The 24,845-nt window shown below is 36.2% G+C and overlaps 3 protein-coding genes across 3 annotated transcripts in view; 1 reads left to right on the top strand and 2 right to left on the bottom strand.

Moving 5' to 3' along the window:
- mcoln1a (mucolipin TRP cation channel 1a) overlaps positions 1-12,163 on the bottom strand; it is a 31,122-nt gene extending 18,959 nt beyond the window's left edge. The window contains exon 1 of the mRNA XM_052138349.1: positions 11,886-12,163. Within this exon, the coding sequence (XP_051994309.1) occupies positions 11,886-11,928 (43 nt within the window). The 5' untranslated portion in view covers positions 11,929-12,163. The remainder of the gene's footprint in view (positions 1-11,885) is intronic.
- An 869-nt stretch (positions 12,164-13,032) lies between these two features.
- LOC127652220 (trafficking protein particle complex subunit 5-like) lies at positions 13,033-15,487 on the bottom strand. The gene is made up of 3 exons (XM_052138355.1): positions 15,433-15,487; positions 14,895-15,222; positions 13,033-14,813 (listed from the first exon to the last, which is right to left on the bottom strand). The coding sequence occupies exons 2-3, from the start codon at positions 15,162-15,164 to the stop codon at positions 14,517-14,519; spliced, it is 567 nt and encodes a 188-aa protein (XP_051994315.1). The 5' UTR covers positions 15,165-15,222; positions 15,433-15,487; the 3' UTR covers positions 13,033-14,516.
- Positions 15,488-16,362: 875 nt separating this feature from the next.
- Positions 16,363-24,836, top strand: LOC127652217 (serine hydrolase-like protein). The gene is made up of 12 exons (XM_052138351.1): positions 16,363-16,803; positions 17,015-17,158; positions 17,348-17,461; positions 18,474-18,515; positions 19,429-19,448; positions 19,570-19,644; positions 19,729-19,838; positions 22,252-22,331; positions 22,439-22,473; positions 22,738-22,814; positions 23,350-23,431; positions 23,588-24,836. Exons 1-12 carry the CDS (start codon positions 16,743-16,745, stop codon positions 23,732-23,734), a joined length of 987 nt encoding a protein of 328 aa, XP_051994311.1. The 5' UTR covers positions 16,363-16,742; the 3' UTR covers positions 23,735-24,836.
- The last annotated feature ends 9 nt before the right edge of the window (positions 24,837-24,845 follow it).

The raw sequence follows: 24,845 nt of genomic DNA on the forward strand, positions 1-24,845 counted from the left end.
TACTAAAATGTGGAAAAATCACAATCATGAAGAATGAGAGGTGTTTGAGGTTTGGAAAACCAATGCAAATGTCTACAGACATGCCTGCATATCGTGGATCAAGCATGCCTGCCATATCTCGCCACTCAACAGCCCAAAGTCCAGGTGAACTTATTTCTGAGAGACAGATGAAAGACACTTAAAAGGAATTGAAATCTTAAAAGTATGCATGGTCTCACAGCTTTTTAACCAATAAAGGTGCGCTCAGTAATATTTTTTATGTGTGTGAGATCTGAGATTATGTGAGTAGTATTTGGCTGGTCATGTGATCCCCCTGTACAATAAAAAAGCTTGAAGTTAAATTTTCTCCTCATGTGAGTGGTCATGATTTTATACAAATATTTCAAAAATTCTATTCATTTCTTTAGGAGTGCATTTTTTTTAACGAGGAAAAAAAGTGCACCATTAAATGGGTCGCATCGCATGAGGAATCAAAATTTCCTTGATATTTTGAGATAAAGAGATTGTTGCAACTTTGTCATCGGCAACAAATGGTCCTGAAATCATTGAGCGCGTTTAAATTGGCATTCTTAAACCAATTATGCTTAATAAGACAACAATGTGTGTTCATGTCATCACATTAAACTGTATTTCTTTATCAGTGTAAGGACATAAATGAGCATAAGAATAAACTGATAAACACTATTTTCTTGTCCAACGTGTGCACGTGTTGTGCACATGCCTCAAAAAAGATAATAAAAACACAGATTTCTTACTTTTTCGGATGTTAAACAACATAAATAAGCAGATTTTTGGGAGTAATCAGCATATTGGTGTGCATGTAAATGGGCTCATTGTCTTTGTTTTGAAAAATGTCAATGGCAAACAGGGTCAAAGTTTAAATTATTTAAACTTTAAGCATTGTGTTACGAAGCTTGAGTTGAACGCAACAATTAGGGCTCCTTAATTAATAGAATAAATAAGCAAGATAACAATCACAGCTGTTACAATTAACTAATCACAAAAAGTGACAATTATAGAAAACCACAGGTCAACGCAATACCATGCATCAAAATTGTCAAAACATTTTTTTGCAGTGGTTGAGCCTTGTAACCAATTTCAGACATGTCTGTTGAGTGCAATGACAAATCAGCGACATTTAAATTAGTTTAGGCTCTTTATTAGTAATGATAACTGGTCCACATGAGGGAATTTATATCTGTCTGCTGCACCGAGATAAAATGGGATGGAAGCTTTAAAGTATCGTCATTTTACTCATTTTCTGTATATCCTTTAGTGTTGTCACGGTACCAACATTTCAGTAGTCGGTACCGATACCAATTAAATTTCATGGTTCTCGATACCATAGCAAAAATATGCTAATATTATAATGCGCTATTGAACACACTACTTTAGTTATATTTTATATTTTAATTATTATAGTTTAAAATGTATTATAATTTTCCAATCTAATATAAATTTCCAATTTAATTTCATCATCAAAATGGTGTCTAATTAATACATTCTTAAAAACTTTTAACAAGTGAAAATAGAACTTTTCCACATGTCACTGCATTTTTGTCCGAACATTTATTCAACAGCTGCCTTGCTTGATTATTATTATTACAGCGAATATACAATTTTATTATACAGTTGTAATATATTTTTCTTTCATTTCAGGCATCTAGGTTTTATTTGAATCGTGCTTTTATCATGTCCATTTCAGTGTACATGGAGTAAAAGAGCACGCATTAAAAATAAGCATGTGTCAGTCAAATTGCACACCGAAGTACTGGTGCTTTTGACAACACTAGTATATTTTATTAAAAATTTGAATAACGCTTCTGTCTTACAAGCTGCTAAGAGGACAAATAAAAAGTTGACCATTTAGGCACTGTCTTGATTTACTGAAATAAAACACAAGTTATTAATGTATGAAAGAGCAATACATTAATTGCATTCAACATAGATCTCAGCTGTTTTTGATTGCGTTTCCTACATAATGACTATGACTTACAGTCCCACACAGAGTATTTTAATGTAAATTCTTATTCCAATATCAACGTAAAAAAAATCAACAATTAGCCTATTGCATTTGTTATAATCATGCAGGCCTACAATAACTTGTAGCTTGATGCTTTGCTTCAGAGAGTTTAAAAAGAGGACATTGGGGAACATGGACACAAGTCATGTGAAAGGGCCTTAAGGCTTGTCACTATGCTAAGGGTGCTTGTCAAGGGCATGTCTTGAAATAGACTTGGTTGGTTTGCACATGACGGCTGGATTTTGCTCGAGTCTTATGATTGTTTCTCAAAGCTTATTAGTCATTAACCATCTCCTGTTCCTGGAGCTTTGAGTTTGAGATCTTCATTTAAAGTCGTCATGAAAAGAAGATTTGCCCTATCTATTTTCTAACTGCATGTTATTGATCTTATTGTGAATGATTCATCCATGCATGTTTTTTATTTTATTTATTATTATTATTATTATTATTAGAATTAATTTTTTTATCAACTTTTCTCCCAATTTGGAATGCAGTGCTGCATTGTTTATGGAGCAGCTCTACCCCAATGCCAGTTACCTCAATTAGGCTACAGGAATATAGGCAATGCACTGCCAAAAATATGGCAGGAAGGCTATTTCATTTGGAGTGAATAAAGACAATGATAAAACACAGCTACAAGCCTACATATGTAACTGAAATATGGTGGAACACATCATTAATCCCACATAAATCAAAGTCCGAAGAGACAGCACCTAATATTGACTGAAAGGAAATAAACACAAAAGACAAAAGTAATGGGTCAGCCACAGATATAACAAAAAACAAAGGCAACCTGAGTAAACACAATGTACAGTTTTCAAATATATATATTTTTTATTGAAGCAAAAAAGTTATCCAATGCCTATATCACCCATGTGATCCATAACTGGATGTGTGCCACCTTTAACAGCAACAACTGCAATCAAACACTACCGATAACTGGAGATCTGTCTTTCACAATGCTGTAGTGGAATTTTGGCCCACTCGTCTTTGCAGAAATGCTTTAGTTTAGCCATATAGGAGGATGTGAGAATGAACTTCCTGTTTAAGATCCTGCCACAGCATCTCAATCGGGTTCAAGTCAGGACTTTGACTAGGCCACTCCAAAACTTTTATTTTGCTTCTTTTGAGCAATTCAGAGGTGGACTTACTATGCTTTGGATCATTGTTTTGCTGCATAATCCAGTTGATCTTGAGCTTTAACTCATGGACTGATGACCGGAATTTCTCCTTTAGGATTTTCTGATAGAGAGCAGAATTTGTGTTACCCTCAATTATCGCAAGTCACCCTGCCCTTGAAGAAGCAAAGCATCACCATGCCATCACACTACTACCACCACCATGCTTGACGTTCTTTTTGTGGAATTCTGTGTTTGATTAACGCCAGATGTAACAGGATGCCTTTCTTTTAAACAGTTCCACTTTTGACTCATCAGTCAACAGAACATTCTCCCAAAAGTTTTGAGTTTCATCAAGGTGTGTTTTGGCAAAATTCAGACAAGCCTTAAAGTTCTTCTGGGTTAGCAGTGGTTTTCGCCTCGCCATTCTTCCATGGATGGCATTTTTGGTCAGTGTCTTTCTGATAGTGGAGTCATGAACAGTGACCTTAATTGATGCGAGAGAGGCCTGTAGCTTCTTGGATATTGTCCTTGGCTTTTCTATGACTTCCTGGATGAGTCATCGTTGTGCTCTTGGAGGAATGTTGGAAGGTCGGCCACTTCTGGGAAGGTTCACTACTGTGCCAGGTTTTCTCCATTTGGAGATAATAGCTCTCACTGTGGTTCTTTGGATCCCCAAAACATTGGAAATAGCTTTGTAACCCTCCCCAGGCTGATGTATTTAAATCACCTTTTTCCTCATAATTTCTGGAATTTCTTTCAAACTTGGCATAGTGTGCTACTAGGACCTTTTAGCCAACTTCATGCTGCTGAAAAGGTTCTATTTAGGTGTTGATTTGATTAAACAGGGCTGTCAGTTATCAGGTCTGGGTGTGTCTAGTCTAGCAGAACCCCATTAAATACTCAATTCATAGATTTAGTAACAAAGGGAGCAAATACTATTTCACACAGGCCCAGTAGGTATTGGATAACTTTTTTTGCTTTCTTAAATAACATTATCATTTAAAAACTGTATTTCATGTTAACTTTTAAATTAAAATAAAAATTTTTCTGGAATAACACTCCTTTGGGACAGTTGTGGATTAATCTGCTAGTTTTTTGTACATTTGCCTCCTACTGGATGGAGTTTGTTTTGTGGAATATTTTTTGCAGGACATCGGAAGGATTAGATCATCTTCTCACTGAACATTCGTTTGACTGTCCGAGAACAGTTTTTATTAAAACTTTAAAAAAAATATATTTATCTTTGAGTGTTGGAGCTTGTTTTGGGGAGGAATACACCTTCGGTACAGTATGTGGATGAATCTACACGTTCTTTGTGTTTATTCTGCCAATTGGCTGGAGTTTGTTTTATAGATTTTCTACTGTTTTGTAATTCTGTCTCACAATATTTGTATAGAAACACCGGACTTGAGCAATCTGATGGAGAAATTGTCACAGGGCTCTCGTCGGCATACATGGACTGTTTGAATTTTCTTTTTCTAATATGACAAAATGTCAAATGTTCATGAGTGGATTATCTCTCTCCACATGGAATGAGTTGGGGCACCCCATAAAAAGAAGTTATTTATTTTCTTAAATGTAAGAAATATGATATTGTGTTTCTTCAAGAAATGCATCTTTCCTTGCAGGAAGCTGAAAAATTTGGGAAGATGTGGGGTGGACATGTTTAGTGCTGGCTCAAGTAAGAACAGAGAAGTCATTACATTGACAAGTAAACATCTAAAATTCAAATGTCTCAAACAGATTAAAGATAAATTAGGAAGAGTCATTATTGTTTTAGCAGAAATTCAGGGGCAAAGGTTGATTTTGGCTAATATTTACACACCTAATGGTGATGATCAGGGCATTTTTAAAGATCTTGAAGGGATGTTGCAAGCTGCTGGTATCGCTCATGATATAATACTGGGAGGAGACTTTAATCTTTTGATAGACTCAGTCCATGAGAAGAGTCTTGGTCGACCGAGTTTATATTGGTCGGTTGATCGCAGAAAAAACTCAACACAAAAATGATGAACACCAGTATTACAAGCTAGTTGAACTCTAGGTGGTACTATGGGGTAATTTCGTTAAGATGGGTTAGTATTAACCAACACATTAAAGCAAAACACCTTGATTTCAAACTTGTATCTTTATTTTAACTAAAAATTCTAATTAAACTGGAAAAGTGCAATTAAAATGTGAGTGGTTCAACTTTTTGAAAGATAGTTTTATAACAGATGTCAACATCTGTCTGGCAAAGAACCTACTTCATCATAAATTTTTGTTCCCTCCTTCACGATATATATATATATAGCAATATCCAATTACATCATCAACCCCCAGGCAACAAACAGAAAAAGAAGTGATAAAAGAATCATATATATATATATATATATATATAGGCTATATAAGTAACCACCTTTTCATTAACTGTCAGGCAAGTATCCATCTTAACATCATGGCTGAAAAATACTTGCACTAATGAAGACATAACAATTATAAATGTAAAAATAATAATTATATAATGATGATAATAATCACTGAAATAAAATATATATGGTTGAGGTGAACATGTTTTGTATTATTTTATGTTTTAGTCACAGATGTAAGCTATAGGCTGCAGAGTTGGTCACAATAAACTGCTCTGTGGAAAAAAGTGAACTGAACTCAAAGCACCTCCTGAGCGATGTCTGAGGTCATTTGCAGCACTCATTGAGGATACTGTTCTTCCCAGATCTGAAGAAATCAATTTTAATAATATTTCACTTCCTGCTACAATCTCTCCTTGTAGATGTCCCCCTCTCTTATGTCAAGCAATTTGACAGCATAGTGAAGTCCATCATTTGGAACGGTAAGTGTCCCAGATTACATTTCAATAATTTACAAACCGTTTGACAAAGGTGGGCTAGGCCTAACCAGGATTTTGTTTTATTATTATGCATTCGGTCTCAGATATTTGGCTCATTGGCCTCTTCCTCCCTGGTTTTGTATTGAACAGGAACTTCTGGCCCATATTTTGCCATTGCAAAGCATTTCTATCGAACTAACAGGAGAAGATAAATTACACCTTGTTGTCTCGCATTTGCACTCGGTGTGGACAATAGTGTCCAGTGTTTAATTCGGACATTTATTTAAATGTTGCCTCAAGCATATGGCTTAACCCGAAATGATGTATCAACAAGGTCAGAATGGATTGTGAGGGGGTTACTACACTCGGTGACCAATATGAGAATGGAGTGTTAGAGATCCTTTTAAAATTTGGTTAAACTTTTTGGGATTACCAGATCTCAGTTCTAAAAGTATTTACAGCTGTGCCATCTGCTCTGTACTGTTTTTGGAAGTAGTTCACTCCCAGAGTATCTGCTGCTTTAGGGGGGAGTAGTGATTAATGCTTTTGGAAAAGGTCACGAGGCATCAGTGTATTACTCCCTGCTAATTCAGAGTCTGGGGGAACTTTATCTTCTCTTAATAGATTATGGGAGAAAGATCTAAGCTTGGTATTGGAGGAGGGAATGTGGGCTAGGATTCTAATAAACATCAAGTCTGCATCTAGAGATGCAAGGGTTCACCTTTTGCAATTCATGAATTTACACAGAGTCTATTGGACCCCCTCTAGATTGTATAGGCTTGGTCTCAAAGACACACCCACCTGCTGGTGAAGCTAATCAGAAGATGGGGACACAACCCATGACTTTTGAGGATGTGTTAAGATTCAAGAATTTTGGTTGAACATTCAGAGTTTATTCGGAGATGGACAGGGTGGCAGCTTTTGAAGAGGGGGCATCCAGAAGACTGGGGAATTTAGACTTGTTTGGGGAGAAATGGAGCAAGTATTTGGCTTTTTTGGAGGGCTCTCAGTGAGAGATGCACAGATACATAGAGGTGTAGTGGATATGTGTGATTGTTATATAGATATATTTTGTTTTGTTATGTTATTTTGTTTGTTTGTGTGTCTATAATTATGTGACCACAGGGGTGTTATTGGGGGTCGGGCTGGGGTTGGGGATTGGGGGGCAATTGTGAAGGTTAAATATTGATTCTGTTTGTATATGTTTTGCTATTCATTGTTTAATAGACACATCAATTAGGGCTGGGCCGATATTCTTTTTCATATCATTCGATATCGATATTTATCATGATACTGAATCACATTTGCACCTTTTTTTGAATTTCCCAAAAAATTTGAGAAAACGAAATCCTAAAAAGTCTAAATAGTCTTTACAAAACTGCGTTGGGGCCCAGACACAGCCAATGCAGTGGTGTCTGAGGGATCTTCTATGAAAATATTACAATATTTTATAGAGATTATTAATTGAGTGCAGTTGGATATGAATGTTATAAGATGCTCTGTTCATTTTGAATCATAATAACAGAATATATATATTTTACATAAAAATTATTTTCATATTTCTTTACATACAGATAAGCCCTTGTGACTGAGGAATGATACTGTAAGGGTGTTTAGGGGTATCTCCAGAGAGAAACTTTTGGCTTGGAACATGCTGATTAATAAAACTAAATTTAGAAAGAAAAAAGGTGTTATGGTCTAAAGGTGCTCTGGAAACATGCACCTCATGTTTACGCACATGTGGGGAAAAGAAGAAGCGGGTGCGGACCGGGACAGGGCATCAGTGAAGCGTGTTTCAGTGCTAGAGAAAAATATTCAAGAATACAGCGCAGAAAGATCAGATATGATGTAAACGGCACTGTTGTTTTGTCGCGCTGCTCACTAGAGATGAGGAGAGGGCGTAACCGTCGTCATGATGTCTTACAGTCAAGATGGAACCAATCTGGGGTCCGGATCCAGAGCATACAGTCTGAGGCTGGGTTTCTACTGAAGCAGAAGAAATCCACACAAAGCCACTCCCAACGCTAGGGAACCGCTTACCCCACGCTGCCATCAATTTTACAATCCACCTAGCGAGCTGGACGCTCTGCTTCCTTTAGGAAGGAATTGAAATCGCTCACTCACATTCGCTCAGCACGTGCCAGTGGAAACATACAACAAGAATGCCAAACTGCTAGTGTTTTTAGCAACACACATCTAGATGTAGAACACAGGCTAAATATCACAAATTACTCTATTAAAAGAATACAGTCGATATCGTGGAAGTTTTTTTTTTATCAATATAAATATTGAGTTTTATCGCCCAGCCATAGCATCAATAAATATGTTAATCACACAAAAAAAAAGAAATCAGGATGGGGGAAATACTTTTTCACAGCACTGTAAATGACACTGAGTCTGTTGGCCAACAAATGGGGGGAAAATATTACAGAATAGCACAAAAAGTACAAACAAACGTACTTATAAGGCTCATATAATACAGTATCCAATCCAAACAAGCAAACTGATGGCTTGATATTCTTGATTTCTTTAACGCTGACCTACAGGTGACTATAAAATAACCAAATATGGTGACAAATATTAGGGCATTTATGTAAATCTGAAGTCTCAACTTGTTGACTGTCATTGGCCTTTCTATTCAAAACAATTCACTGTTCATCTATGAGTAGATCTGTATGTCAGTGCCAAGTTACTGGAATCTTAGCTCAAAACACGTGTCAAATGCACAACATGTTTTGCTACGTATATAAGGAACACTTTTGATGCAGTCTATTGGAGTAATAGGAATTTTGACAGCAGTGGATGCAGGTCTCTTATGTTGTTCACGAGCATTGAAGTGTGATCAAAAGCGATAGTCAATCAAACGCAAAAGAATCCCATCCATCTAGTTTTACATGTAGTTGTATTTTCTAAGCACAGGCCTGCATTGCCTTCTCACACACTCTTGCTGTCACAAGTCAAGGGTGTGATTATCAGCATGTCATAATAACCCTATATCACAGATGCCCTGGACCACCCATGGATGCACTGTAGAAAACCACACACAGCCACATGCAAATACAAAGCAGGAAGGCCTACACTTTTCTCAGAATCAAAATAAAAGATCTATGGGTGCACAAGGCCACCCAATTAAGATTAACTGACACTGGACCATTTAAATAATGAATGCACGCCCACCCATGGTGCACCTCATGTGTGCCTTCATTTTCAAAAGCCTAATTCAATGATCTGGAGTTAATTATTTAGTTCATATTGAGTTTGTTAAATGTACATGTCTATATAATGTGTTTATCTCACGACATTTATAGGCCCTAAAATTATCTTTCCTGTGTAGATTTACCTCATTATGCCACCAAATACAAGACACACGACTGCTTTAAAATGCTCACAGGCTTAATTTGAATGCATGCTCTGTTATTCCTTTTACACTGAAATGGACAATTAATCAAAACAAAATGTCCTAGTGTGATTTATTAAACTGCGTAATGCTGCAATCTTAGTGTACATGAGCTGCGTACTTTAAATGAATGTATAAATCCAACCGTTCAAACTCTGGAAACTTCACAGACATTGAGAATCATTCACGTTGTAAGAGATGACAGAGCAGAGCACTAATCCACTGTGAACAACGCAGCACATGTAAACTATATATTTATATAATTAAATCACAGCATTTGCACTTTAATCTCAACTCAACTTTATTTACAAAGCATTTAAAATAACAGAGTTGACTTCAGAGTAATAGAATTTTAAACATAACATTTCAAAATTACCACATACACAAACACCAGTAATCTAAAATACAAACACTTCAAAACTGTGTCCTACATTTCATTTGTAAGACTCAAAGGCTAGTGTAAAGAGATGAGATTCCAGACATGACTTAAAGTCTTCAATGATCACACTGAGCCCTGTTGCGAACTGTTTATCCAGAAAAGTGAAGCATTCGGCAAAAAACAAACGTCATAATAAAAGCACAATTCAAAATAAAAGCTAGATGCTTGAAATTGAAGAAATTAAATAAAAGAATGAATACAAATATATTACAACTGTATAGTAAAATGTAATATTCACTGTAATAATAATAATAATAATAATAAAAAATAAAAAAATCACAAGCAAGACAGCTTTTGAATAAAAGTTTGGCAAAAAAATTCAATTATGTCTTGAAAAGTTCTATTTTCACTTATTAAAAGTTTTAAGAATTAATTGATTAGACACCATTTTGATTATTAAATTAAACTTTAAAATGTGTTCTGGAAAATAAGAATAATTATTAAACTATAATTCATAAAATAAACTAAATTTATATGTTCAATAGCAAATTATCATTTTAGCATATTTTTGCTGTGGTATCGAAATTTCACTGGTATATGTACTGGCTACTGACATTTTGGTACCGTGACAACACTATCTACAGCTAATCTATAATTCTGGATTACTCTATAACTGCCAAGTTATCAGAAATCGATTGATTACATCTAAATGTACAGACCTGGTTTAGATTATCTTCACACATTGTGAAAGTTGTGTTTTTATGTTGGCCAATATAAAACAGTTGAAATTAACATTAAAACAGGTGGAAAACGTAGTTTAAGTAATGTAACAGGGTTAGGGCTGGACTGGGAAGAGAAATCGGCCCAGGATTTTACATATCAAATGTGTGCTCGCTGTCCTTTTCTGCATATCGTGGCGCCGTTTTGTGGTCCGTTCAGCATAACGAGGCGGCTCGTTTTAGCTTATCGCGGCCGATTCGGTCCGTTTCGCAGCAGACCCACCGGCCCGCTCGGTTCTTCCGATGGCCAGTCCACCCCTTATTGGCCCCAAAGTGTGTCTGCCCACCGGGAAAATGCCTGGTATGCCAAATTACCAGTCCAGCCCTGAACAGGATTAAAAATTAGATTTTGAGAAATCGCCTTATCACTTTATAATTTCCCAGTATAAAAGCAATATATGACTATAAACACAAAATTAGGCCTTTTTAATAAAGTGTAACCATTGGAATAAGGTCAATAGGACACAAAAGAGGAAGAAAATATGAAAATATAAGCAATTGTAAACATTTAGAAGCAAATCATGCACAAACACAGCAGTGTAACCAGCCTTGAGATGCAATACTGAAGCATCCAAAGTTCCAAACACCACAAAATCTGCCATGCAAACTAAAGGAGTGTTTTCACTAACAAATGTGCATTGTACAACAGACTATAACTGGTGACCATATTGACCACAGTGACTACCATTTTGAAAGAATCTTAACTAGTGTAAAGCTTAGGCAGGCTTTGCACAGAAGTGCAAACAACAGTGGGATCTTTCATTGGACTCTGTTGAGGGTGTAGGACAGGACTGACTGTTACAGATGACTACATGTATACTAATTGGATAATCAACATGATGACACAAGCTTTACAAAAGTCAAGTGGAGAAAAATCTGGAATTGGATGCAACTAAAGTGAGAAAAGACTTTCAGACAACTTGAAATAACTGAGGGAAAAAATACATAGCTGCCAACAATATTTAAAAACTCAACAAGACCTTGTTGAGTCTATCTCAAATTAAAACATAAGTCATTTCTTTTACAGTTCGACTTAGAAACAGCACTTTCTGTGTCCTGCAGTAAACACCATACTGATCCTCCAGAGCCCATTAGATACTGTAACCTCATTCCTCTTGTCTTTGACATGCAATATGCTTGGGCATCCTTAGCACTTTTTCCACAACACAACCATTACAAATAATTAAACACAAACATACATTACAAATAAACTACTTCATTAATGAATGCACTGTTTATTTCTGTGTACCACAAAACCCACTGGTCGCGATGTACTAAACAGTTTCGTTATACTGTTTATAATCAGTATTGTTGATTGCGTATGTATCGCGTGCGGTGTAAACAGAGTCGTTCACTCACCAGGACAAACTTGCTTCACTTTATTCGCGGCCACTGCGGCCATGTCAGCGCTTTAAAATCTCTAGGAGAGTCCGTCGGCATTAAAAAAAAAAAAGTTTAATTCACAGCACAAGAAATATACTAACTAATGTTTTTAAACAGGATTTCTGCCTAACTATGGTTGTCTAACAGACGCTCTTCCGGTTGTTTACAAGCATCCACTCCTAAGCAGCGGCAGCACTGTACTTTCTGAGCATTAGTGGTCATGTGACTTAATCATGTGACACGCTGACGCTATTGAGTTGTCCTGAAAGTTGTGCAGTCATGGAAAACCTGGTAGTGGATATTCCAAACACTGCGCTTGTTGTGCGATATGTGTGATACGGCTTAAATTTAAAAGCGGTTGTTTTTTTAGACTGAGGGACACGATACCCCCCGCAGGTATTATGCAGCCATTTGCAAAGGCCATGATATTTTACACTAGACTGAGAAAAGTTGTAACACTTTTTACTTTTGTATATTATTATGTGTAAACTGTGTTATGTTTAAATCAGATGTTTATTGTAATTGTCATGACTGCTATGTTGCTTGGACCTGCACCGAAGACTTTCACCCACTGTTGCACATGTGTATATGGTTGAGTGACAATAAAGAGATTTGATTAGATTTTTTGACAAAACACTGACCAAATAAACATGCCATTTGTTTCATATATGAGATACCTATATCTGTCTACCAACAAAAAATAAATGTCAAAACTCTGCATGAAACGTTCCTATTTTCCACAATTAGTGTGCAAAGATTAGAAGCACATTTGTCTAAACTGTTCTCATGCTGGTTACTGTTGTAACACTACCCCTGGACAGTTGTAACTCTGGAATGTAATGTGCTAATAAATAAGGCATTATGCCTAACTTATGTAAATATACTGATAAAAAATATACTGTACATGTTATACTCACATGTTTTTCCAATGTTTGCATATGAATAACTACTAACACATTAGCTGGAAATGCTGTCTTAGTATGCAAACAAACAAGAGTGCACATTTACGATTATATTTTTGGACTAAATCGACTTTCCACTGCATGACGTCCATCCATCCAAAATAAGGTAACTTCATGTAAGCCACAACCAGTCATAATAAAATTCTGAAAGCTTCTTTCCAGTGGACATATTACTTTATTATGATTTCAAAGTATTAACAATAACTATAGAAACCTAGTAGCCTTGGTTTGTAAGGAACAGTATTTCTGACCTCTTCTAACAGTTTTACAAGCACAAAAGATGGAAGGACATTATTTAAAGAGTTATGTCACCCCAAAATTAAAATTCTGTCATGATTTACTAACTCTTGTGCCACCCCAGATGTGTATAACTCTCTTTCGTCTGCTGAACACAAATAAATATTTTTAGAAGAATTTCTCTGCTCTTTTGGTCCAGACAATGCAAGTTAATAGGTGCCAACAATTTTAAGCTCCAGAAATGCAAATAAAGTCATCATAAAAGTAATCCATATGACTCCAGTGGTTAAATCAATATATTCAGAAGTGATATGAGAGGTGTGGGTGAGAAACATATCAGTTTCACATTCTTCTTGTGTTTTTGGTGATTCACATTCATCATGCATATCGCCCCCTGCTGGACAGGAAGAAGAATTTCAAGCAAAACTGTACTTAAATATTAATCTGTTTCTCACCCACACCTATCATATCACTTCTGAAAATATGCGTTAAAACATTATTGAGTCATATTGATTACTTTTATGATACCTTTATGTGCTTTTTGAAGTGTCAAAATGTTGGCACCCATTTACTTGCATTGTCTAGACCTACAGAACTGAAATATTCTTCTGAGTTCTGCAGAAGAAAGAAAGTCATACACATCTGGGATGTCATGAGGGTGAGTAAATTATGAGGGAATTTTAAATTTTGGGTGAACTATTTCTTTAAGCTTGCAAATCTAATATGTTTGTTGCTATTAATGCACATTTACGAACTAGAAAATTATCAGCATATACACACACATAGATCAATCTATGAGTTACACAAAAATGAGCAAATAACAATAAAATACTAAGTGTAATAATTTATGCTGCTAAAAAAAACTGAAACTTTTCATCCCCCACTACTTCCAAACATTTGTTTTCTGATAAAATCTCATCTCATTCCCCCTCTCCTGCAGTGAAACTATGGTCTTGACTGGACACTTCTCTCCTTATATCCATGATGAGCACCCGAGTCTCTGCCAGTACAGATACAAATAATAATCATAATTTTGCCAAATGTCCATTACTAGCACAACTATATTAACTAAGAAGTACAGGGACAATTAACACTTAATGCCACCAGGACTAAAACATAACATTCTATTCAATACTATTAAATAACTTATTTATTATAATTTATAAACATGCTGGTATGGTACATTTCTTTAAAAAAAGTAGAGAGATCTTCATGGATTCTTTGATATCTTTGAGTCTATTCTGTAACATCATTATTATAACAAGAGGGACAGAGACAGACTTGAGACAACTAAAAAAAACAACAACAAAAAGGATGGATCTTTTTTTTTTATCTGTGTATATTATCCTGTAAATTTGAGTCTGACTCAAGGGTAACACTTTAAACTTGACTCTTGCACAACAATATACTATCTGCCATCAAGAGCTTTATCACGAGCAATCACTGCCTCATCAAACTTGATCATAAGTGTGGTCCCCTTATGCCAGTGAACAGTAACTTTGGCTGGGAAGCCGCTGTGAGTTAAGATAGCCTCCACGATACCCCCCGTGAAGGCTGCACAGTTTAATGTGCTATTCTCTTTAGGTACTGATATGTAGGCATTTATAAGTGGTTCCTTTTCAATAATGTAGTACGTTTTGTCATCATCATTGGCTTGTTCCAGTTTGTCGGCTTCCTTGCCGAACAATGACTTCCATACATTTACCTAGAGAAGAGACTGAGGTGAATATTCAGTGTGCATTAAAAAGCTATTTTATCTTCTGATAACACTATGGTTTGGAAGTACCTTGATAAAGAGAAGTATGTTTAACACTTTGGTCTCCCTTTTTCCATTTTTCTCTCTCAACACAAGAACATCCAGAAGACTGGCTCCAACGCCTTGACCCATGTCAGCCAGCCGGGCCTGGAGCTCAGATACCGAGTACACACGGCTCTGGCAATACTGCACCATCTCTGAAAAGAGCAACGCGAACGCGCTCACGCTCACCTCCGACTTGGGACGCGTGAGCGAGCGCTCCAAGATCGCAGATTTGCCTCGCGTGAAGCGGACCTCCATTCCGTCCACACCAAATCTGAACGGAATCTGAATTATTGCATGAATGAACCCTCAATACCTGAAACAAAAGAATAGTATTTGTTTTAGGAGCATAATAATAGAATCTGCAAAGGAATATTTACGAAGGCATACGAACTGTCATTAAATTATCGGTGTATTTCTGCTACATATAAGTACAACATGTACTACACTGAATAAGCTTGTACAGAAATGCATTAATTTAAGTATTTCAAAAACTGCGTATTTTATTTTTTCAAGTAGCGTTTACCTGATGTTTTGGATCGCAGTTCCAGATGCGTGAAGCTACAACTAGTACAAAACCTTCCTGTACATAGTGACCGGACGTTTTTCAGAATAAAAGCACAACAAAAACACAGCATGTTATTTAGGAATGGTAATGAATATATTATTTACTTATATTTACTATATATATATATATATATATATATATATATATATATATATATATATATATATATATATATATATAGTAAATATAAGTAAATAATATATTCATATTCATTGATTGATTGGTTGGGTGACTGATTGTGCAAACCTTAGAATATTTTCGTGGAGGAGATACATTCTTATTTCACGAAATTACCATTCAGTGGTGAAAACTTTTAGTTTGGAAATAAATAAATAAAATACTGTCATGACCGTGATGCGCTTTGCTCACGGTGCGTGAAGTGTTTTTAAATATATATATTTTTTAATTGCAGACTGTTGAAGTAACCTCGTATAACAGCGAAATATCTATAGTTTATTTTGAATTCAGAACTATATAGATACATATATTTGTCTAATTTATTATACTCAAACTGTCAACAATAGTTAGCAGAGATCGTCTATACTTAAAACAACTTCCGCGTTTTTACCATTAGGAGAGCGTAACGGCCAACTAGTCTGTCACGACAGTAAGTCACCGTTTGCGGATACCATATAAATGTATGGGGTGAGCCGTAAACTGAGCACAACCTGTCGTAAAATTGTTCGCGTCTTCTCTTATGAAAACACAATGTTTATCGTAGTAACTACACATATAGTTCATTCAAAAAGTTTTTTTGGTGTAAAATATGTTGTAAATTATCTGAAAGTTCGTCAATTTATTAAGTGACGAGCTGTTTCCTCACAAAAGTAGTTCATTTAGCACACTGAAGCATCTCCTCAGTAGACATCCATTAAAAATGGCCTCTTGTCTCCTCGTCATCGTGCAGCCCATTGAATGTCTATATGACCGCCGCGTTATGTATTGGCATTGCTAACCTTGTAAGTTCAATTGGATAGAAGGGCTGTGGTAGTTAGGTGCGTAACAGTTTCTGTGTTCACACATATTAATGTGCTTGATTTAAAATATAACTTAGATTGTTCGAGTGCATGTCTCCTCTGCATTTGCGAATTCTGTCATAAACAGTTTTCGTTCTTTTCTTATTTAGAGTACATGTAATTTGCCCATGAATATAGGTTAAGATAGGTTACGTCCCTGTACATTTCCAAGAAAGCTATCAAGTTTCTGGAGTAGAATTCTTTCGCTCCCGCGCTGTTGAAGCGGTTTAAACGGCACAGCAAGTTGCGAGAATGATTCCTGCATTGAAAGGTCTCAGACACTTTTCCACATCAGCTATTGTGAGGCAAGCAGGTAAGAGAAAGTTTAGTTTTTCTTGATAGGTCACCAGGGCTTTTAAATTATGCAATTGTATACAATGAAGTAGTTAGAATGTCAGATTTAAATGTATTTAATACACGACAAGGATATGTATGTTCACTGATTGTCTGTATGTGAATGAATAGACTGCGCACGTTTTTTTAATGTAACCAGTAATCACTGAGCAATTTGTACTTTGATATAGTGTCTGAGTTCCGAATGCCTGTCCCGTGGGGAGAGCTGAGAGGTCAGGTTTGGGGTCCTGATCATGGTCGTCCGGTCCTGTGCTTGCATGGTTGGGCTGACAACAGCGGGACTTTTAATAAACTGATTCCACTGCTTCCTAATGGTAATGGAGTATCTCTATAGAATTCTTGCCCTTTATGAAATTTCACATGAATAAATGCCTGTGTAGATTTGATATGTGTTGATGTCATTATTGAAGTAACATTGGTTCTCTCTCTCTCTCTCTCTCTCTCTCTCTCTCTCTCTCTCTCTCTCATTTTACTTCTCTCCTCTTTCTCCATATCTTTCCTAGACTGGAGATTTGTAGCCATTGATTTTGCAGGTCATGGTCTCTCCTCACATAGGCCTCCTGGAGTCTTTTACACTTTCCCTTTGTATATAGCCGATGTTCGTCGGGTTGTAGAAGGTTTGAAGCAACTCAAGCAACTTTAAAACACATTGTATAGAAAATGTCAGTTTTTCCAGTCAGACAATTTATGAGCAATAATGGATACTGTAGTTGATGCATAATATGTCCATGAACCTTTTTTAATCAACATCAAGAGTTTGAGTAAATATATATATATATATATATATAGTGTGTGTTTGTATAAGGGAACGTGTCTGTTATAGGTACTGAAACTGGTCACTATTTTCATTTTGCCATTTTTAACCACCTTATTTCCTTCACTAATTTAAAATGGTCCTGTGGTGTGTGACAAATTAAGTGCATGCATATTAATTATAAAAGCATGAGCAAAATTATTTTTCAAATAGTTTTAGATGTAGTATAGCATGCCATACCGCAGGACATGTCAGCATCCCAGAAAAAAATGTCAGTAACACTACAAAAAAAAGTGACATTAGTTTACATGAACTAACAATGAACAAAACTTTTACAGCATTTATTAATCTTAGTTAATGTTATATATTTTTGTATCAAAATTAGTATTTGTGAACATTAGGTAATGCACTAACAATGAAATACACTTTACAATAAGGTTCCATTTGGTAACTTTAGTTAATGCATTAAGTGTCATGAACAAACAGTGAACAACATGTTTTTTTTACAGCTTTTGTTAATATTACTCAGTTAGTTAATACAAATACAGTTGTACATTGTTAGTTCATAGTGCTTAAACTAATGTTAACAAATAAAACTTTTGATTTAAAAAATGTATTAGTATATATTGAAATTAATGGTAACCTTTAATACATGCTGTAAAAGTTTTGTTCATTGTTAGTCCATGTTAATTAATGTTGTTAACTAATGTTAAAAAATTTAACCTTATAGTCAGTTGTCACCAAATCAATAAATGCTGCAAAAAATACATTGTTCATTGTAAGTTCATGATACCCAGCATATTAATTTATGGTAATGAATGGAACCACATTGTTAAGTATTACCAAACCTTCATGTCAACTGTATTTGTTTGCAGCTCTTCAGTGGAAGCGGTTTTCTATAATTGGACATAGTATGGGTGAGTAACTCCATTACGTCCGTCTTCATTCACTTCACAGAGGTCAAAGTTCTCTTCTCTGTGTGAAAGGTCAGATGATCTGTGAAAGTGTATACATTTGCCAATGATTAATAATTTTATTGTATAGCTGTAGTATTGTGTTGCCCTGTACATTCACTTTATTATGTAGATTGTCTACTATGTTAAATGCAATTACTAGTAGGTAGATGGGTAAGAGAGCATCAGAAAGACACTGAAGAATGAATGCCTTCATAAGTACAGCTGCAAGCCTGACTTTATAGTCCCCCATTAGAAGGACAGAGTTCCTGGTGATATATTGTAATGTTTAATGTGTGTGTTCATGTATTTCATGTCTTTTATTTTGAAAAGTTTAGTTCCTGTTTCCTGGTCATGTGATGTACTGTTTTCCCTCCAATGTTTTGGTTGATTATCTTGTTTAGAGTTTCCATTGTCCTTTGTCAAGTATCGTGTGTGATTGTAACGTTGTTGGATAGTTTATGTCAGGTCAAGTTCATGTTCATGTTTTGTTCACGTGTGGATTTACGGGTTTTTGGATTTCACTACTGTAAATAAATTGCACCTGAGTTCCTGCATCATCATCTTTGTCATTGCCAGCACAAGCAGTCAACGTTACATATATACAGTATGCCTTCCTTCTTCACACAAGTCAGTGTATTATATTGTTTGAATGAGCACTTAGATTTTGAGTTGAAATTAATTCAAAATGTTTGTGTTTACCAGAAGTAATGAAGCCTTGAATAGCATAGCCCACTTCAGCATAGCCTTGAATAATTTAAAGTGTCAGTCAGTCTGTGGCTAGTGATCCAGAGAAACAAAGAGACAGAGGAGTTATCTTCTAACTTATCCGCTTTAGTTTTTGTCCATTTACCATCGTTTGTTGTTTCCTCAACAGGGGGCAATGTGGCAGGAATGGTGAGTGTCCATCATAGTGCTGTTGTAGTTGTGTAGATAACTAGTTGTAGTTGTTTAGTAAATGCAATCATAGTGTATTGTAAATGTAAACTTGTGATTTCAGTTTCTTTTGGTTTTCCAGTTTAGTGCGTTGTACCCGGAGATGGTTGAAGCTGTAGTTCTCTTGGATTCTTATGGATTCCTCCCAACAAACATGGTAAGAAAAAGTGTAGCTGTTAAACTTTTTCAGTAACGACAAAGGGACGATGTTGGTGACCCCTGTTTATATGTCCTTCCACAGAGTCGCATGGTCCAATTAATAAAAAAAGGAATGGATCAACAAGTCCAGTATGACAACGAAGCAGATGAAAGGAAAGAGAAGGTGTACACATATGAGAATGCCAAAGAAAGGTGATAAAAACCCTGATGTCTACTGCATCAGTTTTCACAGTCTTTTTGAGAGCATTTGTTTTTTTTATTACACTGATCAGCCACAACCTGCCTAATATTGTGTAGGTCCCCCTCGTGCCACCAAAATAGTGCCGATTCTGATATGCTTTTCTTCTCACCACAATTGTTCAGAGTGGTTATCTGAGTTACCGTATACTTTGTACGTTTGAACCAGTCTGGCTATTCTCTGTTGACCTCTCTCAGCAAGGCGTTTTCATCCACAGAACTGCCACTCACTGGATGTGTTTTTTTATTTTTTTTGGAAAATCCCAGGAGGTCAGCAGTTACTAGAAATACTCAAACAAGCCCATCTGGCACAAACAATCATGCCACAGTCGAAATCACTGAGCTCAAATTTTTTCACCATTCTGATGGTTGATGTGAACATTAACTGAAGCTCCTGACCCATATCTGAATGATTTTATGCACTGCACTGCTGCCACACGATTGGCTGATTAGAAAATTGCATGGATGGTTGTTGGTGCCAGATGGGCTAAGTGATGACCTCCTGGGATTTTCACGCACAACAGTCTTTAGAATTTACTCAGAATGGTGCCAAAAACAAAAAACATCCAGTGAGTGGCAGTTCTGCGGATGGAAATGCCTTGTTGATGAGAGCGGTCAACAGAGAATGGCCAGACTACGGTAACTCAGATAACCGCTCTGTACAATTGTGGTGAGAAGAATATCATCTATTTTGAGATGCGGGTTGGCGCTGTTTTGGCAGTACGAGGGGGACCTACACAATATTAGGCAGGTGGTTTTAATGTTGTGGCTGATCGGTGTATGTAGACAGCTATTTAGAGGGGTGTATAAACTTTGAATAAAGAATACTTTTAGTAATAATTAGCTACGTTCTTTGGTTACATTCATAGCATTGTACTCAATGTTCCAGTTAAACTTTGCTATTCATATGTTTGATTTTGATCCACCTAATATTGGTATATTTATTTTTTATCCTATGTATAAAACAGCATATAAACCAAAATATTTGCATAGTTAAAAATAAACAAAGCTCAAGTTAGGACACAAATGGATCTCTGTAGCATTACACAAATAAACTTCAAAAGTGTAATGGAAATGATCAAACAAATCTCTATGGGATAAAATCACATTATTCTGTATTTTCTGTTGTGGCCAAAGGGTTTCTTTATTGCTGGCTTTAAAGAAATGGTTCACCTAAAAAGGAAAATTCTCTCATCATTTACTCACCCTCATGCTATCTCAGATGTGTATGACTCTTCTGCTGAACACAAGCAAAGATTTTTAGAAGAATATTTCGGTGGTGTTGGTCCATTCAATGCAAGTGAATGGTGATCATGTCAGGATTTGTAGCAGGGAATGAGAACCCAAAATATAGCTACAAGTATGGGAATGCTTGATGTTGAAGATGACTGGACACCAGAGAGGAAACCACAAAGGAAGCAAGGTAGGGAGCCACACAGATGAGTATATCTAGAAACAGACACAATACAAAGGACAAACGAGCAAAACTCCAAACAAACCGAACTCCGAGAAGCTTGGCGGGGACCAATTGCTTGGCACTACAACACAAGACAATCAGGCAAAATCATGAGGGAAGGAAGCACAATATATAGTGAAGAAAACACATGAGGGACAGGTGACACCTATTAACACAAAAAGGACTAGACAAGGGCTAGATGATGGGAGGTGGTTGAGGGAAACAAGTAGGCAGGTTCAGGGGAGCACATGGCACAAACACAAACAAAAACAGAGCCATGTGCTTATAAACAAAACAAAGACAAACACACCAACAGAACACAGAAGGGAGAGGGCTGCCAGTCCAGGATCATGACAGATCAACACTTTAAATCTCCAAAAAGCACATAAAGGCACAATAAAAGTAATCCATATGACCTCAATGGATAAATCCTTATTTTCAGAAGTGATATAATAGGTTTGGGTGAGAAACAGATCAATATTTAAGTACTCTTTACTATAAATCTTCACTTTTACTTTCAGCTTTCCCAGTTTTTTTTTGGCTATTTGCATTCATCATGCATATCGCCAAATACTGGTCAGGGAGGAGAATTTATAGTAAAAAGTACTTAAATATTGACCTGTTTTTCACCCACACTTAGCATATCGCCTTTGAAGACATTGATTCTTATGGATTACTTTAATTATGACTTTTTGTGCTTTTTGGAGCTTCAAAGTTTTGGCCAACATTCACTTGCATTGTATGGACCTACGGAGCAGAGATATTCTTCTAAAATTCTTCGTTTGTGTTCTGCAGAAGAAAGAATGTCAAACACATCTGGGATGGCATGAGGGTGAGTACTTGAGATAATTATTATTTTTTGGGTGAACTGTTCCTTTAAAAATCGATCATTGCATTGTTGCCTTGTTTCAGACTGATGTCAGCAAACCGCTTCCTTTCTGATCAGTCGGCAGACATTCTTTTAGAGCGAGCGGTTCGAGAGGTTGACGGAGGTAAAACATGGGCACTCCGATTTATCAGCTATTCTCATGCTTTTGTGGCAAAGCAGTTTAACTTGGATAATTCAACATCTCTAAAATGCTTTATTTTTCTCTTAAAGGGGTGGCATTCACAAGAGACTTCAGAATAAATCTGGTGAATCCTTTCATTATATTTGTTAATTATTTTTAATTTCAGTTGTTTGTTCACCATAGTTGATTTTGCTGTGCTGTTTAACCTACATTTATCAGTGTTATGATGCTGAAACTATCACTTATTGTCAGTGTGGTCATTTATCTGCCTGTTTCCAAGTATACAAAGTTTTCTGTTTAAAAAAATGACTAGGGAGAAAGAGTGAAAATATATTATTCATCTTCTATTGACTAATTTCCCAACTGTTGATGTTTGTTTTTGTGTCAGAGAAACATTGTGATGATTACGCTGGAACAGAGCCTTTATATGCAATCTCTAATCCAAGCCAGAGTGATGCTACTGCTGTGAGTTCTGTTCACCCTTGTAAAACATGTTCATGAGAAACACTATTCATGTATATACACAAATCCTAAAGCCTAAGTGTTTTCGCTATTCAAATACTCTCTCCCATCCCATCATAAAGGAGATGTTCCCAAACCTGGATGACTTTTCTTTCCAAACATTTTGGTCACACGATGCAATGAGATCCACATCAAATAACATACAAAATGAGTTTTGATGTCATCAGCATAGCTGCCATATTTGATTTAAACATTATATTAATAACATGATTTGTTTTGAGAGTGAATTATGACTTCAATTTAATTCTGTTCATCACACTAAGTGATTGTATTCGACCAATGGTAATCCTTATTTTTGTAATTCCGTTTGGTAACGCAATTACAGAAATTACATACTTCCGCTTTAAAATAGCTTAAGATATGTGTCCAGTCACACACTGTCAGGTCAATAGTTATGTGATAATAGAAGCATTTATGTCTCGCTTTCATGACCTTTGACATAAGTTAAAAAGGTTAAAATTGGTGTGTCCTTCATCAGGGCAGATCAGGGACTGGATAAAGTGTTTCCTGTACCTGATGGATTTGCAGATGCCCTTCGGAAGGGCTGGATGGACCAAAAAGTGAGATATATATACACACACACACACACACACACACACACACACACACACACACACATAAATGGTACAAAATGCATGTCTAGAAAAGAAGTACCAGTTTTTACAAATAACAGGTGATCTCAGTGCTAAATGCTCTTCTTTCTCACTCCTGCACAGGGCACCATTGTTTGTGTAGAAGGAGATCATCACATTCACCTCAACAAACCAGAGAATGTGGCTCCAATTATTGCTGATTTTCTTCAGTCCCACAGTCCTGACCGTACAGAGTGTGACTCGGACCGCAATCAGCCTGCCAAATTATAACACACATACTTACAAAGTATTCAGATCATAAATTATCTGATTAAACCTTGAATTCTATAATTTTGTTCTCTGTAATATTTTATGAGCACTGAAACTGTAAATGTATTATTTTGAAAATATGCTTGCCAAAATAAAAAAGAGATAAGATATTCAATATTGTAGATCCAACTTTTACAGAAATGGCTGATGTCTCCCTAGCCTCCCTAGTTTCAAGCTTAAGAAACATTGATTTATTTTGACGGTATTTTCCTGTATCTTACACCATCCACTTATCCATACATTTTAACAGGAGACCCATAATATGCTGATGAAAACCAAAATGCTAATACTGCTTTTGAGGCAGATTGTGCCAAGTCCTCTACAAAAGCATATTTTCAGCGCAGAATCAAATGGTACAGAATATGGTCTGCACTTATATAGCACCTTTTTAACCTTAGCAGTATTCAAAGCACTTTACACTGCATCTCCTTCACCCATTCACACACCAATGGTGGCAGAGCTGCCATGCAAGGTGCTAGCCTGCCATTGGGAGCAACTTGGGGTTCAGTGTCTTGCCAAGGGCGCTTCGGCATGTTGAGTCGTGCGGGCTGGGAATCGAACCGCCAACCCTGTGATTTGTGGACAATACAGTCAGAGTTCATCATTAATGCTCAACAATCACTTAATTAATCACTTAATTTCTTCACTGCAATATCTACTTTTAGAGAACTCAACTGAAATAATTTCAGAGTACTCATAACTATTGTTTGTTATAAACTTAAATTAATTGAGGTAATAAGTTTCCTCAAATGTAATGAGTTAGCTTAACTTGTTGGGTTTGACTTGGTGTGATATTGTGAGCTAGAAGTAACTGCAAGTGCTCTGAGTTCATTTAAAGTTTGTCATTTCACTGTTTTTACTCAATAAAGTGAAGTTTCAGCTATATACAGTATTAAATGCAGTGTAAAGTTTAATTGTGTATTAAGAAATATTACTGTTTTAGTGGACTCGATTAAAATAAGTTCAGAGTACTCATAACTATTGTTTTTTATAAACTTAAATGAATTGAGGTAATCGGTTTCCTCAAATGAAATGAGTTAGCTTAACTTGTTGGGTTTTACAGTGTACACTT

Source organism: Xyrauchen texanus, chromosome 11 (assembly GCF_025860055.1).
Source record: "Xyrauchen texanus isolate HMW12.3.18 chromosome 11, RBS_HiC_50CHRs, whole genome shotgun sequence".
NCBI lineage: Eukaryota > Metazoa > Chordata > Actinopteri > Cypriniformes > Catostomidae > Xyrauchen > Xyrauchen texanus.